General features: G+C 31.9%; 1 protein-coding gene across 1 annotated transcript in view; it reads right to left on the reverse strand.

Annotated features, from left to right (window-relative positions):
* The window catches only part of LOC143388993 (A-kinase anchor protein 9-like), a 72765-nt gene that overhangs the window by 34196 nt on the left and 24160 nt on the right, over window positions 1-14409 (reverse strand). The window contains 5 exon segments of the mRNA XM_076842369.2: window positions 5712-8072; window positions 12454-12651; window positions 13424-13579; window positions 13627-13800; window positions 14168-14221. Of these exon segments, the coding sequence (XP_076698484.1) occupies window positions 5712-8072; window positions 12454-12651; window positions 13424-13579; window positions 13627-13800; window positions 14168-14221 (2943 nt within the window).

Below are 14409 nucleotides of genomic sequence, written 5' to 3' on the forward strand. Positions count from 1 at the left end.
TTTACAAATTTATTTTCTCATTCAATATGTCTGTGGTATTATTCCATGTAGGTAATGGGGGGTTTAAAATCCAGTACCACAAACAAACAAAAAAATAAACAGCATGAAGGCAACAGGTTAATTCATTTTAACTGTGGTATTATGACTATACCAAAATTTGTCCATTTCCTTTCAGGAGATAAATTGGTTTATTCCTAATTTTTGGATAAATGTGCTAATTTCTTTCTAATTAGTGGTTCTCAAATGTAACATGCATCAGAATCACTTGGAATGCTTATTAAAACAGGTTACTTTAGGAACCTAACCCAATCCCCACAGTTTCTGATTCAGGAGAGGTCAAAGAGCTTTGAATTCTAACCCGTTACCAAGTAATGCTGGGCTTCTGGTCAGGAACCCCACTTTGAGAACTACTTAGAAATATAACTGCTAGGTCACAGATAGTGCATTTTTAACTGTGCTAGATTTGATCAAATTATTTTTATATAACAGTACTAATTTACAATGCTACCAGAAGGTTGAGTACTTATATACTCACATCCTCACCATTCTTTATATCAGACTAACTTCACCAACCTAAATGGGTATAAAATGTTATTTTATTTTTACACTGAATAGTAAGGTTGAAAGAATATTTTCATGTTTATTAGATACTTTGATTTGCTATTCAGGCACATGTCTTTCACATCTTTTGCCCATTATTATTTTGTTTTTGGACCTCTTGTTACATTAATTGTTCTTTCTATATTCTTGATAGCTTTTGTTTGCAACTTACATTCATGGCAAATATCTAGTCCCAGTCCTCAAATCTGTTTTACATCATTGTTTTTAAAAGATACAATAAAAATTTTAAATGTTTTCCCATGCTTTGTCTTTATTAAAAGTTTTCCCTATCTTAAGATTCTATTTTCTTCTTATGTGTACATTTTTAACCAACCTGATTTTTTTCCCTAAAGTGACAATGATCTAATTCCCTAACTTCTAACCTCTAGTATCAAAAGTCAATTGTGCTCAAAACAATTTTGTTTTTTTCCTCCCAAACAATTTTGAATACTCTAAGCTTCTGCTAATTTGGTTTATTTTTTGATTTCCTCTGTCTCTGCTCAAATATCATCTCACCAAAGTAGTCTTCCTTGACCTACCCTATGCAAAAAAAGCCCTACACTTAGGGAGATCTTCTTATCATACTGTAATTTTATTCATAGCACTTAAGACCACCAGAAATATTTGTCTGTATTTTCTAATGTTCATTTAAACCCTAAAAAGTAAACTTTATTCTTCCTTGACCATTTTCATTCACTGTTAAATTATGAATGACTTGAACAGTGCCTGGAATGTAGTAGAGATTCACTAAGTGATTCATTGACTTGTAGGGCCTTCTTGCTAAATTTTTACAAGATACAGATCTGTTCTGGGCTTTTCATTATATTCTACTGATCTTCTTAACCATCCTGGCATTAAACCATATTGTTTATAATGATTTTGTAATAAGTTTTGATAACAAATACATACTTTTTAAGATTGTCTTGAGTATTCTTGGCTATTTACTCTTCTATATCAATTTTAGAATCAGTATTCCACATTCATTAAGAAACCTTATTGTAATTTTGACTAGAACTATTAATTAGGAGAGAACTGATATTTTTCTTTGTATCTTTCCATTATGGATATGATATGTATTAGCACACAGTCAGGTCTTTGTGTCTTCAATATTTTATAACTTTCTTAACAAAAACTCAAAACATCTTATTATCTTGGATTTAAAGTTTTGCCTGATCTGCTCATATTTTTTCTCATTTCCTATTCTTGTCATATTGCAAGAACTGGAGAAGCATTCACTAAGAACTACAAAACCATGTTGCGATAGTAATGTTGACAATTGGTATGTATCCTAGTCCTATACTTGATTCTAATGGAAATGCTTCTAAACTTCACCATCAGAAATATAATCTGTCAACATTTTGATGAAAATCAGCATCATGACTATAAAATTTCCGTGCTATTCCTGATTTCCTAAAGCTTTTTTTTTTAACTTATAAATGGGTTGTCAATTTTTTTATGTATTTTTTTCTGAGATGCACTAAAATAATCATGGATTTTGTCTTGCTACATAAAAATGTAGAGATTACAGTCACAGATTTTTTTTTCAAATGTTTAACTATTTGTCCACTCTTGGTATAACTTGCTAATATTTTATTTGGAATTTCTGCAACTACACTTACAAGTTAGATTACTCTACAATTTTATTTTCTTTACAATTCCTATCAGGACTTCATATTAATATTGGCCTTCTAAGGTGAACTGGGTGGTTTTTCTTTCTTCAGTTTTCTTCTTTCCTTTGTTTTTCCATTCTCTCTTTAATCCTACTTTAGTGGACAATTACACTTTTGTTCTTGGAGAGTTAATAACAATTACTTGTAAAATGGTCTTAAGTCTAGCATTTTGGTTTGAGATGAGGCAAAAGGGAAAACTTCTGACCACTACTTCAACTCTTTAATGATTACTGACTTATTCATTTCTATTTAATGGTTATTTGAACTTATTCATTTCTATTTGCATTAGTTCTGGTAGTTTATATTCTTCCAGAACACCATCTAGAGTTTGCTTATATTTTCAAATCTATTGGCAGAGATTATTTGTAGCATTTTTTATGACTTTTAAAATTTCTTGTGGTACCTGTACTTATGTCCTTATTTCATTCTTGATTTTGCTTATGTGTTTTTCCCCCCTTGGTCATATTTTCGGAGATCTAATACCTGTAAATAATCTTTTCAAATAATAAACCTCCAAAGTTCTTGAAAAATTTTCCCACTTGTTTATTACAAGTTCTCTTATTTTTGCTCTTTATTTCCTTCCTTCTACTTCCTTTGAATGTAGATATTCTTGACACTTTTCTATGCTGTTTAATACTTAACTCATTTCAATATCTCATTTATTAAATTGATTGTATTCTAATTTTATTTATATTGGTCTTACACATTTTTGGCTAATTTTGACATTTATTTTACATTAGGTTTTTTGGTTTCTTTGCTTAGATTATTTTTCTCAATTTCTTAATTACACCTGTGAATTATCTACTTCTATTTATGCCATGTATCTTTTTATCTTTGGAATGGTTAGGGCTTATAGAACGATGCTAAATAGCAAGCGACAAAAGCTATTCTGATTTTCATTCTAACATGAAGGCCTATCCTGATTCACAGCTGATTCTTGATAAAGCGGCTTTGTTTATTTCCCCTATTCACCCCTCATTCATCCATTTGTAAAACATTATTAACTGCTGATCATGTGCAAAACATTATTCTAGGTACTAGGGATATAGTAGCTGTCTATATAGCCTATATAGTAGTGTCTCTTCACTCACAGAACTGATATTATGGTTTCTCTTGAGGTTTCTAAGTTCCAGTAGATGTTTCTAAGCTCAGTATCTCTTCCAATACCAATAATTACCTCCAATTTTAAACACACACACTTGAATTTATGGCTTCTCTCAGCATCAATAACTAGCCAATATCTATAATGTTCCTGCCACTCCTTATTTCTTGCACCCCAATGTTGAAAAGACTCTTTGATAATATGGAATTATACTCCAAAACTATTCATTTCTTTCTTTTCAGTTAAAAAATTATTTTTTTCTTTTTCTTTTTTGGTACTGGGGATTGAACTCAGGGCACTCAACCACTGAACCACATCTCATCCTTATTTTGTATTTTATTTAGAGAGAGGGTCTCACTGAGTTGCTTACTGCCGCACTGTTGCTGAGGATGGCTTTGAACTCACTAGCTTCCTGCCTCAGCCTCCCTCAGCTGGGATTATAGGCGTTTGCCACTGCAGCTGGCCAGTTAAAAATTTTTAACAGCCACATTTATTTTGGTTTCAGTGAGATATATCTGCTCTAATTACTAAGTTTAATACTGAGAGTAGGAGTATTTTGTTGCCTCTGCAGTATTTCAGACAAGTAAACAGTATCACTATGTAAGTCACCGCTCAATTTCTTCTGTGAGCTTCCCTCCACCTGCATAAATACCTTACTCCCCCCTCTGTATCAATGATGGGGTTTATTTTAATAATGATAAATGGGAGCAATTTACAGACTTGCTTTTCTTCACTTTGTTTAGTTAATTTCAAGGAGAGAGTATCTAAATACCATTGCAAGTATCTTCAATACAGAAACAAAATTCCTATTAAGAAAATTTCACCAATTTGACAAATGTGCTTCAAATTCAGGTCTTCTTCGAATAATGCTTTTTAATAAAATTTAAATTATGTCTGACATTTTTTAGGAGTAATTACCACCATTTATAGTTTTAAAAACAATTTGCAATATTTAACATAGCAATAGTAGTTAAGCAATTTGAATTTCTTGGGTCTATTCAAGTTATTAAAAATGTAAAGTATGACCACATTTTATAAGATCATCAACATGAACATGTCATTAGAAATAAAAACAGAAAACTTTCCGATGACTTCCTATTGTACTTAGGGATAAAAATCTAAACTTACAAAGTCTGTAAGGCTCCCTATGATTGAGTTTCTTCCTTCTTCAAACTCTTTCCAAACTCAACTACATAGGCCTTCAATTCAGTTCCTCAAATTTACTCATGGTACAACTGCTCTAATTTCCATAATGCAGCCTCTTCCCTCTCATTTGAATCTCAGTTCAAGTGTTAATTCCTCCAATCTCCAGACCACCACCCACCCCCACCCATCATTCTCAATTTTTTTTGTGAGCTTCCCTGTTTTATTTTATCACGATACCGTGTTTTATTTCTTCATAGACTGTTAACAATATTTCTGTCTTATTTTCTCATTTATTACCTGTCTTCCTCACTGAAATATATACTCCTTAACTTCTTCTCTCTTTCAACACTAAACTCTTATATCTGCAAAAGATATTTATTACCTGAGTTTTAGAAACACATAAGTTTATTTAGCAGGCTACAGTTGTGGCTCAGTGGTAGAGAGCTTGACTAGCATGTGTGAAGCACTGGGTTAAATCCTCAGCACCATATTATAAAAAAATAAAATAAAGGTAAAATGTCGATCTACAGCTAAAAGATGTTTTTAATTATAAAAAGTTTATTTAGCATTATCATACTGAAGATACACATCAGACTTTTCTGTTATTTCTAATATGAATAGCTGACATAAAAGGAAATAACCTATTATTTTATGTGTTTTATTTCTTTAGCTGTACAGAGAATTAATACTATTTTTTTCCTCCTCAGGTATAAGACTCAAAAAACTCTAGGGCTTAAGTGTTTTTCTTGCACAAAGGAAAAAGAATTTATAACTTTTGAACAACTGCATAAGGTTCTAAAACACTCAAAAGAGTTTGTTTACAATTGTGGAACCTTGAAAAAGACCAGTATGAAATAAAAACTCTAAAAGTCTTTGAAATTGCTACAAAATACTAAGTTATAAAATCAATAACTTTTGTAAAGTTGAGATTCTAAACAATATTATTTAAACTATTGTCTTTACAAAGAAAATATTGCTTTAATTTCTGAGCAGAATACATAATAGATTAGCTAAAAGAAAAACAGTTTAAGAAAAAAATAGAAAAATTAAATGATAAATGATAGATCCAAATGAGAATTACATAATTCACTTTCATTTTCTTTTATAAATTTGTTTTAAGAAGGTGAAAACTCTTTTTAGCATGAAATGTACATTTTCACTGTGCTATACCATATGTAAATAAGTAAACATACCTGTTCTGATTTAAGTACATAAAGTTCCTGATGGAGTTTATCATTTTCACTTGATTGATCTGTCCCAGGTGAGGACTCATTTGTTACTGATGGTGAAAATAACTGTTCTTGCTTGCTTTCTCTTCTAATAGACACATTTTCAAAAGAAATTTTCTCTTCCACTACTGTTTTTGATTCTTCTCCAAAATCTTCACCTACATTAGATAATGATCCTTGAGAATCCTTGTTTATAATAGTTACCATTCCATCTTGTAAAGGACTTAAATGAACATCACACATGTTTATATTTTCTGCTCTATGATGGTTAATTAGGAGTTCTAGCTCTTGACATCTCAATAGAATTTTCTCTTTTTCTTGCTTTAAAGATTTGACTTCTTCACTGAGAAAATTAACTTCACCATGTGTCTGTTTTAATTGTTCAAAGAGATCAGACAGTTTCTCTGACAATTCTAGCTTTTCTCGCTTGGTTACCTCAAGTTTTTCCATAAGTTCTGTTGTATCTTTCTCAACAACTTCACAGATTTCTAATGCCTCTGCGACAAAAGCTTTGTCAGTATCAAGCATGGCACTTTTCACTTTGATTGTAGCTGGATTTATTCTTTGTAAATGAAGCTCTTCATTAAGTGCTTTAAGTTTACTTTTATACTCTAATTCTTGTTTGTTTTTACTGTCTTCTAAATCATCTTTTACCTTGAGAAGGCAAGTATACTCCTCCTGTAACTCTTGATAGTTAGCTTCAAATTTTTTTTCAGCAAATGAAAATGTACTTCTTTGATTTTCAATTTCTTCATTTAGCTGAATACACTGTTGCTTGAGGGCCTCATTCTCTTTTGTAAGCATTTCCATTTCTTTTTGCCAGCTGCAATCTTTGGATATGGACTTGCTGGAGTCAATGAAAATCAATTTTTCTTCTTGTTCAGCAGGAACATAAATTTTCAACATGTCCTCAAAAGCTTTTTTCTCATTTTGAAGAATGTTATTTTCTGCTTCAAGTTGTGAAAACTTTTCTTTAAGGTCATCCTCTTTTTCCTTTATTTGTTTCTCCAATAATTCAATTTTAAGTTGTAATTCCTGAACTTCTTGTTCAAGCGTACCTTTTTCTTTTTTTTCTTGTCTTAATATTTCGATTTCCTCTTGGAGTTCATGCATCTGAAGGGTCATTTCTTCTGATTTTGAATCCATGATGGACTTCTGTAAATCTTTTAGTTTTGAAATTTCCAAAACCAACTGATTCTGCTTAGTTATCAAATTATCTTTTTCAAATTGCATTGTTTCCATCTTTTGACTCATTAAATTTTGTAAGCCATCTATCTGCTGTTTATAGTGAATGCCTAAGCTATCTTCAAGTTTTTCAATATTTATTCGATGTTCAAATTCTAAATCATCTTTTAGTTTCGAAAGTTCTTCTTCATGACTAAATAGGAGCTGTGTTCTCAGCCTCTCTAATTCAGCTTCTTGTGATTCAGCCATTCTGTCTAATACAGCATTTTTTTCTTTTTCCAACATTTCAAGTTTTATCTTGTAATTTGTAACTTTTGCTTCATGTTTTAACTCTAGTTCTTTCCTAGATTCAGATGCCAGAACAATCTCAGCTTTTAAAGTTTCCACTGTACTTAGGGACTTACGTGCTTCATTCAGTTGACTTTCTTGTTCAGCTATTATCATTCTAGCTCTCTGAATTTGGTCCCTTAAAAAGTTCAATTCTTCAAAAAGGTCATCAAGTTGTCTCTGCAGAGTAGATTTTTCTCCTGAAACTATTCCTAGTTCTTCTTGGAGTTTTTCCTTTTGCGCATTAGTATCTTGTAATTTCATATTCAGTTCATTTATTGCCACGTTCATTAACTTTATTTGATCTTCATTAATTGTAATATTTAAATGTGATTTTAAAACACTCTCAATTTCTTCCTTATGTTGTGCTTTAAGTTCCTCTATCTGTGACATGTGTTGCTTTATTAACTCTTGTTTCATCTGTACTATCTGTTGCCCATACATTTCATCCATCTCTGCTCGGAGTTGTTCTAATCTTTTCTGCATTTCTTGTTCCACCATTTTCTGTACCACATCAGATTCAAACTGGCTATCTGTGTAATGATGTGTTTTCTGAAGGTCTTCAACTGTACCCATTAATTGTTTTATTTCTTCAGAACATTGTCTTTCTTTTTGCTTAGAATTAGCCAGCTCTAATTTCATACTTGCAATTTGTTCTTGTAATTCTCTCATTAATTTTTCAGTGGCTGTAACTTGATCCTTTAGCTCAAGATTCTTTTTTTCTTCTTCTGTTATTCTTATATTTAATGCCTGGATGATCGCCTCCTTTTCTTGTAATTCTTTTTTATTTGACTTTTCTACTTCATCTTGTTCCTTTAGAAAGAAAAGAAAATGAAAATATAAGAATGACATTTTTAGCTTCTGGCAACTTCTTATGGGTGTCTCCTTTTTATAAAATTCTATAAAAAGCAACTGTTGGGCCTGCCCCCCCCCCATTTTTCCCAGTACAAGGAGACCTAGGACTCAGTACATATGAGCAAACAATATAACAGTTTTACCCTTCTTGGGAAGAAATTTCTCTTACACTGTGCTGTGATTAAATATTTAAATTTAAAAATGCAATCTAATTTGCCTAGCATGTGTGAGGCCTTGGGTTTGATTTCTAGCACCACCAAAAAAGCAAAACAAAACAAAAACCAGTCTGACTAAAATATCTATATAAACTATCACATTTTCATTTTTCTTATTAACTGGTCAATATTCTAAATATAAGTATTTCTGATGGCTAGTTATAGTACTACATACTATCTAGACACTCTCAGAAGACACAAAAATATAAAAACCAGTCCTCCCCTGGATTCCCATAAGAAACAAAATAAATAAATAAATACCGGTCCTCCCCTGGATTCTAGTGATTTGAAGGTATTTCATGGACAAGTGCTATAAAATGAGAACAACAACAAGAACTAAAGTGGATTCCTTAAAGTCTTCCTTAACTTTATTCCTGGGGTTTTAAGTGAGTCAGAAATTTAGGGATATGCAATGCTTAAGTGACTGAACAATAAGTGACACCTAAGACCACTACTGTATATTTACAGCATACCAACTTGGGCTTAGACCCACAGTTCACACAGAAAGATAAAAGACCATCAGATAATTTTCCCCAGTTCCTATCTTTGGAACTGGAGATTAGGCTAAGACAAGACATATTAACGCATATTCATTAAACAGTTAAGAGCTATAGTCCCAAAGCCAAGGAAATAAGTGAAATCCATATAACTGATGAAAATATAGGTAAGGAAGTAAAGTTATCTTAAGGAGACACGAGTCCTTGCCAAACAGGACTTTTAGGCGCCTTGAATAAATGTACTAAGAAAATGTAGGCATTGATCAATTGAGTATAGTTCTTGGAAGAAGACCAACGCACCATCAACCTTTTAGAAGTCTGATCCCTCTCGAAAAACCATACTGAATGCAGAAAACAATGTTGGGAGTTACAGCAAGGAGCATTTAAGAAGTTTAGTCTACAGACATGAACATTACTACTCTGAGATGGATGTAACAGGTTATCTCAACCTCATGCCACTGAACATCTGATTCCTCCAACACCCTTTCATCTAATACTTAATAAACAACTTTTTAAATTATTACCTGGCTTTTAAAATTCATCTGTCCATAGAAAGAATATAAAATCCAATGAGCTTAAAATCTGAAGTTTGTGATAATTATTTCTCATTGTAAATTCACAGTCTTATATTTAGACTTAAACATTAACCTCTTGAACTAATTCACCTCTGATATAGCTCAAGAAAAAAAAATATGACTTCTGAGCCTAACAAATAAAGGCCAAATTTTGCACTACATAAACCAAGGTTATCTTGTGCAGCCTCTTGAGTGAGACTATGAGCTGTTGTCTGAGTGTCACATATTCCTTTTCCAATTACATCATATGTTATTACCAAGTGCTGAGCCTTCTTAATTTCTACACTAGAATGCAACATTAGTAAATTAGTGTAATCTATTAATCCTGGTATTTCTATCTGTACAATAAAGATAAATTTCCTCTACCTCCCAGAACGTGTTTGAGGTTAAAATAAAATAATTAAGGTATTTTATTTTTACTGAGCTTTATACAAATATATTCATATACTAGAAAGAAATTTATAAATCATTTGGAACCTATATAAAATGTAAAATCAGGACTGGGGCTGGGTCTCAGAGGTAGAGTGTTTGCCTCACACACATGAGGCACTGGGTTCAATTCTCAGCACCACATAAAAATAAATGAATACATAAAGATATCTTGTTCATCTACAACTAAAAAAATTTTTAAAAAAGTAAAATCAGTTCATGATGGTCAATTTTAGCTAAACTGTTAATAACTAGTTTTGAAAAATGTTAACATTGATATAAAAATCTGTTATAATTTTATTTCCTGATTTTCTATAAGATGAAAGGAACACTCCTCATAAAAGAAAATAACTTAATTCAACACTGTCCAACACCTAATATGATAACCATAATTCTTCATTCAACTATTAAACACCACAAATTCACAGTTTTCTTTGTTTAGCTTTTTTCAAATTACATGGTTTTAAATCACTTGTTCTATGTTACAAAACTGAGAGCCCTTCAGTCAAGGAAACCTCTAGTTTTAGAACTACACCTGAAAGAGTGGGGAATAATATACTTCCTGTTTGTGACTACTATAACACAGGAGGTTTGGAGGATTAGGATAATGAGCCTTTGACTATCAATATAGTTACTTCAGGTGCTCTGACAGAACTACTTCTCAAAGGGATTAAATTTTTTGAAAACTGAGAAATTAAAATATAATAATAAGAACAATAAAAGTATTATTGCTAACATTCAAGTAAACAGTTTATTTTCATTACTAAAATGAATTACATAAATTTTAGATTATCTGAAATTATACTGCCTAGTGACAATAAGAAATAATAAAATCCTAGATCCAGGCACTTTCAACTTAGGCCTCGATTGTCTTTCTACTCTTACCCTCCAGAAAGACAATTCCAAAGCCTATTGCTTTCTAAGTAAATTACTTTTTGCTCCCTATACATTTTCAACATTTCAGCCTGGGTCTTTATGCCCACTCCATACCCCACAAAGAATATCCTGCCTATCTCTATTTGTCATGAATTCATAAACAATTCTCTTGATTACCAAATAGGTATTGAATAGCTGTTCCATATATTATACCAATTTATGGGTAAACAAAATATAAATAACACATTATTCCAATTTATAGATCTATCTCAAATATTACTTCCCTGCTGATGTCTACCCTGAATCTTTTCCTCATAATTCAGACCTCGTCAAAACATTCATAACACTTGTTACCTGCACTTACTTTTTATTTTGTGGTAACTTGTGTACATGCCGCACCTCTCCATGGGTTCAGTGAAGAAAGGGGACATCTTAAGGTCCGTCATATATCTTTTGCAAGGGTTACTACAGAATAGGTATTCTGTAAACACTTGCATAATCTTTAAATTACCTTAATTGAAAAGCATGCCCTTCTCATAATTTTAATTTGTACATTTCCTATTTTTCAAAGAGGAGTCTCTGGAGTCAGATAACTGAGCTTTGAAATATGGCTCTATCAATACATCACTTCTGCACCTGGATTATTTCCTTCATCTTGCATTGTCTTGGTACCATCATTTGTAAATGATAAAGGTACCCTTATCTCATGGGGTTATAGTGATGATTCAATGCATTAATATGTGTAAGAGGCTTTGAATACTGCCTGTTATAGAGTAAGTACTTAATAAGTGCTAGTTAAGGCTTTTGTTATCCAAACAATATTCTTGTCTTGGTAATTTCTCAACTTCCTGTAGAATCTTCTGGTTTATAAAATATGCTGTATTATATGTATTCTCCATCTTCATTGTTCCCAGATTCTGTATTTGCCTACTTGCTCAAATTTATTTGAAACCCACAAATCCATACCAATGGTGCTTTCATAGACATTTGAAGACACACACAGAGTGATGGAAAGAAATTTGAGTTACTGTAAAATGATGTTCAGCTACATTCAAACACGGTGATCACACTGCCTTGTTTCAGCTCTCACAGAGCAAAAAAGAGGACAGAGATGGCAAGGATCAGAGTGCAGTGTAGTGCAAGGAGCTCAGAATTTCAACTCTGGCACCTGTTAATGGGGAAGCTTCAGGCAAATCACATCTGAACTTCAACTTCTCAAAGAAACAAACAAAAAAATGGAATCTACTAGCATGAATTGCTTTTAAGATTAAAGATTACAATCCATGTGATACATTTCCTACCAGGAGCACTTATTGACTAAATAATTCCCCCAAACTGGAATATAACTCAAGTGAATAAAAAGAATCAACCACAATTTTTTCTAGTTTAAATTTACAAATTTTCTTTTTCAGAATTTTATAATCATGGCTAAAATAAGAAGAAATACATTTAGTTGGAGGAAAAAGGATAAAAATCCTAGTCATAAAAATAGATTCTCCTGAGACTTTAGTTTAACATAGGCAGATCACTTTTAAGGAGCAGAGTAATGAGTAGTATCATCTTTAAAACTATTACTACGAAATTCTCAATGTTTTTGAAATATATTATTTTATATACTCAAAGAGTTTGTCTCAATTATGAAATTTTGGGTGCATATGCATAAAAAAAGATAAACACCTCCATTAAAAACTTTAACGTTAATTACAAAGCTGCTACAAGTAGGTTGACTTCCTTAAGACACACATACCATTTCATATACTTTAATTTTCTCCTGTAAGAAATTAATTTGCATTTTGAAGTCTTCTTTCTTTTTTTGATAATCTTCTAATAGATGGTCTTGTTCTTCAAGCTGTTGTTGATGAGTGAGAATCTGTTGTTTGGCTTGCAGTAAATCTGCAGCTGTGTTACTGCGAGTGCTGTTTCGTAGAGTTTCACTAGCCTGTAACTTGAAAATAGAAAGAAATCTCAAAATATTAAATTTTGAAGTGACACTTTATTGTACCCTCAGCCCACAGGGGTTCTCTGGAAACTATGCTCACTTCATCGGCTTACTATCTCAGTCAACAAGTTTCCATGCTGTCAACATGCTGATTGGCTCATTACCCAAAGTGCACATGACCTAAGAATTTACCTTTCACATTATAAAGCTGAGAAGGTAGGAGAAATAAGACAGGCAGACAGGCAGAGAAAAATGCGGACTGAAAGTTCTTCCTGGATTCTTGATGACTTTTCAAACTCTAGTTCCAATTTCTCTCAGAGTTCTGATTGTATTTCTGCCCTTAAGTTCTATAAACAAGCCTGTATTCTTACCTTAAATTCCTCCCTTTTGTTTAACGCAATTAGATTATAGTTCCAACTAAAGATAAATGGAATATATCCAGTTGTCAGTCTAGTTATAATTGAGAACCTAATTAACATAAAACCATACCAGGGTTGGAAAAAGTAGGGTGTAACTGCAGGTTAAATTTCTGCAAAAATACACCTGATAAGACTTTGTAGAATTTTTAAATAGAGACAGGGAAGAAGTACAAAGAAAACAACAGCAAGAAACTACCCAAGAAGTATAAATTAAATTCTTGATTAACATAACACTTATTCACTAGTTTTTCCAGTACGAATAAACAAATGGCTTTATAACATATTTGTTCTAGAAAGTGAAAAAATTTAAAAATTCATTATAAAAATCGAGTAAGTCTTGTTCTACTTGTAATACTTACTTGTTGGAATTGAATCTGCAATTTTTGACTTTGCTCCGTCAACTCTAAAAATTTTGTCACCGTTTCGTCCCTTTCCCTTCTTGCCTGTTGTAAATTGGCGGTGAGCTGTGTGATAATACTATCTCATTGTTTAACTGCTGCTTCAAATTCTTGTAACTAAAGGAAATCAGTGAAAATAATTACATTCTAGGCTTATATTTTACATAAAACTGGTTATCATTGTTACAAGCAACTTTTTAAAAAATATGAGATTCAAAACACATCAGTGGAATTCTTACAGGTTTTCCAACTAAATCGTTTTCTATCAACTCTAGGTGAGTCTCACTATAGTGTGCGCCTTGTTCAGAATAAGAATCAATGACACCAAATTCTTCTTCCTAAATTAATCCAATATTTTTAATAATTCAGTACTAGCAACATTCCTGAGAGAGGAATTCAAATATTGAATTCCATAGCAAAATCCACTTTAAAACATCACTCTTCACTTTGAAGTTCACTTCTATGGTAATCTGGTTTGCTATTAATGTGACATTACCCCTAAACAGCATATCTGCAAATTTTGTTGCAATTCCATGTTATAATAAAAATGAGGTAACTTTGTTTTGTTAAGCAGTAAAGAAGATCTAGTAACTTTTAGAAATCACATACAGAAAGAATTACATACAGGAGAAAGCTTGGTTAGTAAGTCAAATGGTTTTAAATAATAAAAAATATTAGTATCATGAGTAGTTTTATATACTGTACCATTAATAAATTGGTAGGCTTTCCTGTTTTCACCACATTACAGCAATCATTTACCTGTATAAAAACAATTTCCTGATATATTATGATAGACCAAATTTTATTTACCTAACAATAATATTTCTACTAACTGTGTATCTTTTACATCTAGGGAAAATGCCTTAATAGCAAAACAAATATGGTAATTATATTTAACTGAAGTATCTAAGAGGCATATCAAATGCCAATCATTCCTCAAACATCTA

Source organism: Callospermophilus lateralis, unplaced genomic scaffold (genome assembly GCF_048772815.1).
Source record: "Callospermophilus lateralis isolate mCalLat2 unplaced genomic scaffold, mCalLat2.hap1 Scaffold_43, whole genome shotgun sequence".
In the NCBI taxonomy this organism is placed as follows: Eukaryota; Metazoa; Chordata; class Mammalia; order Rodentia; family Sciuridae; genus Callospermophilus; species Callospermophilus lateralis.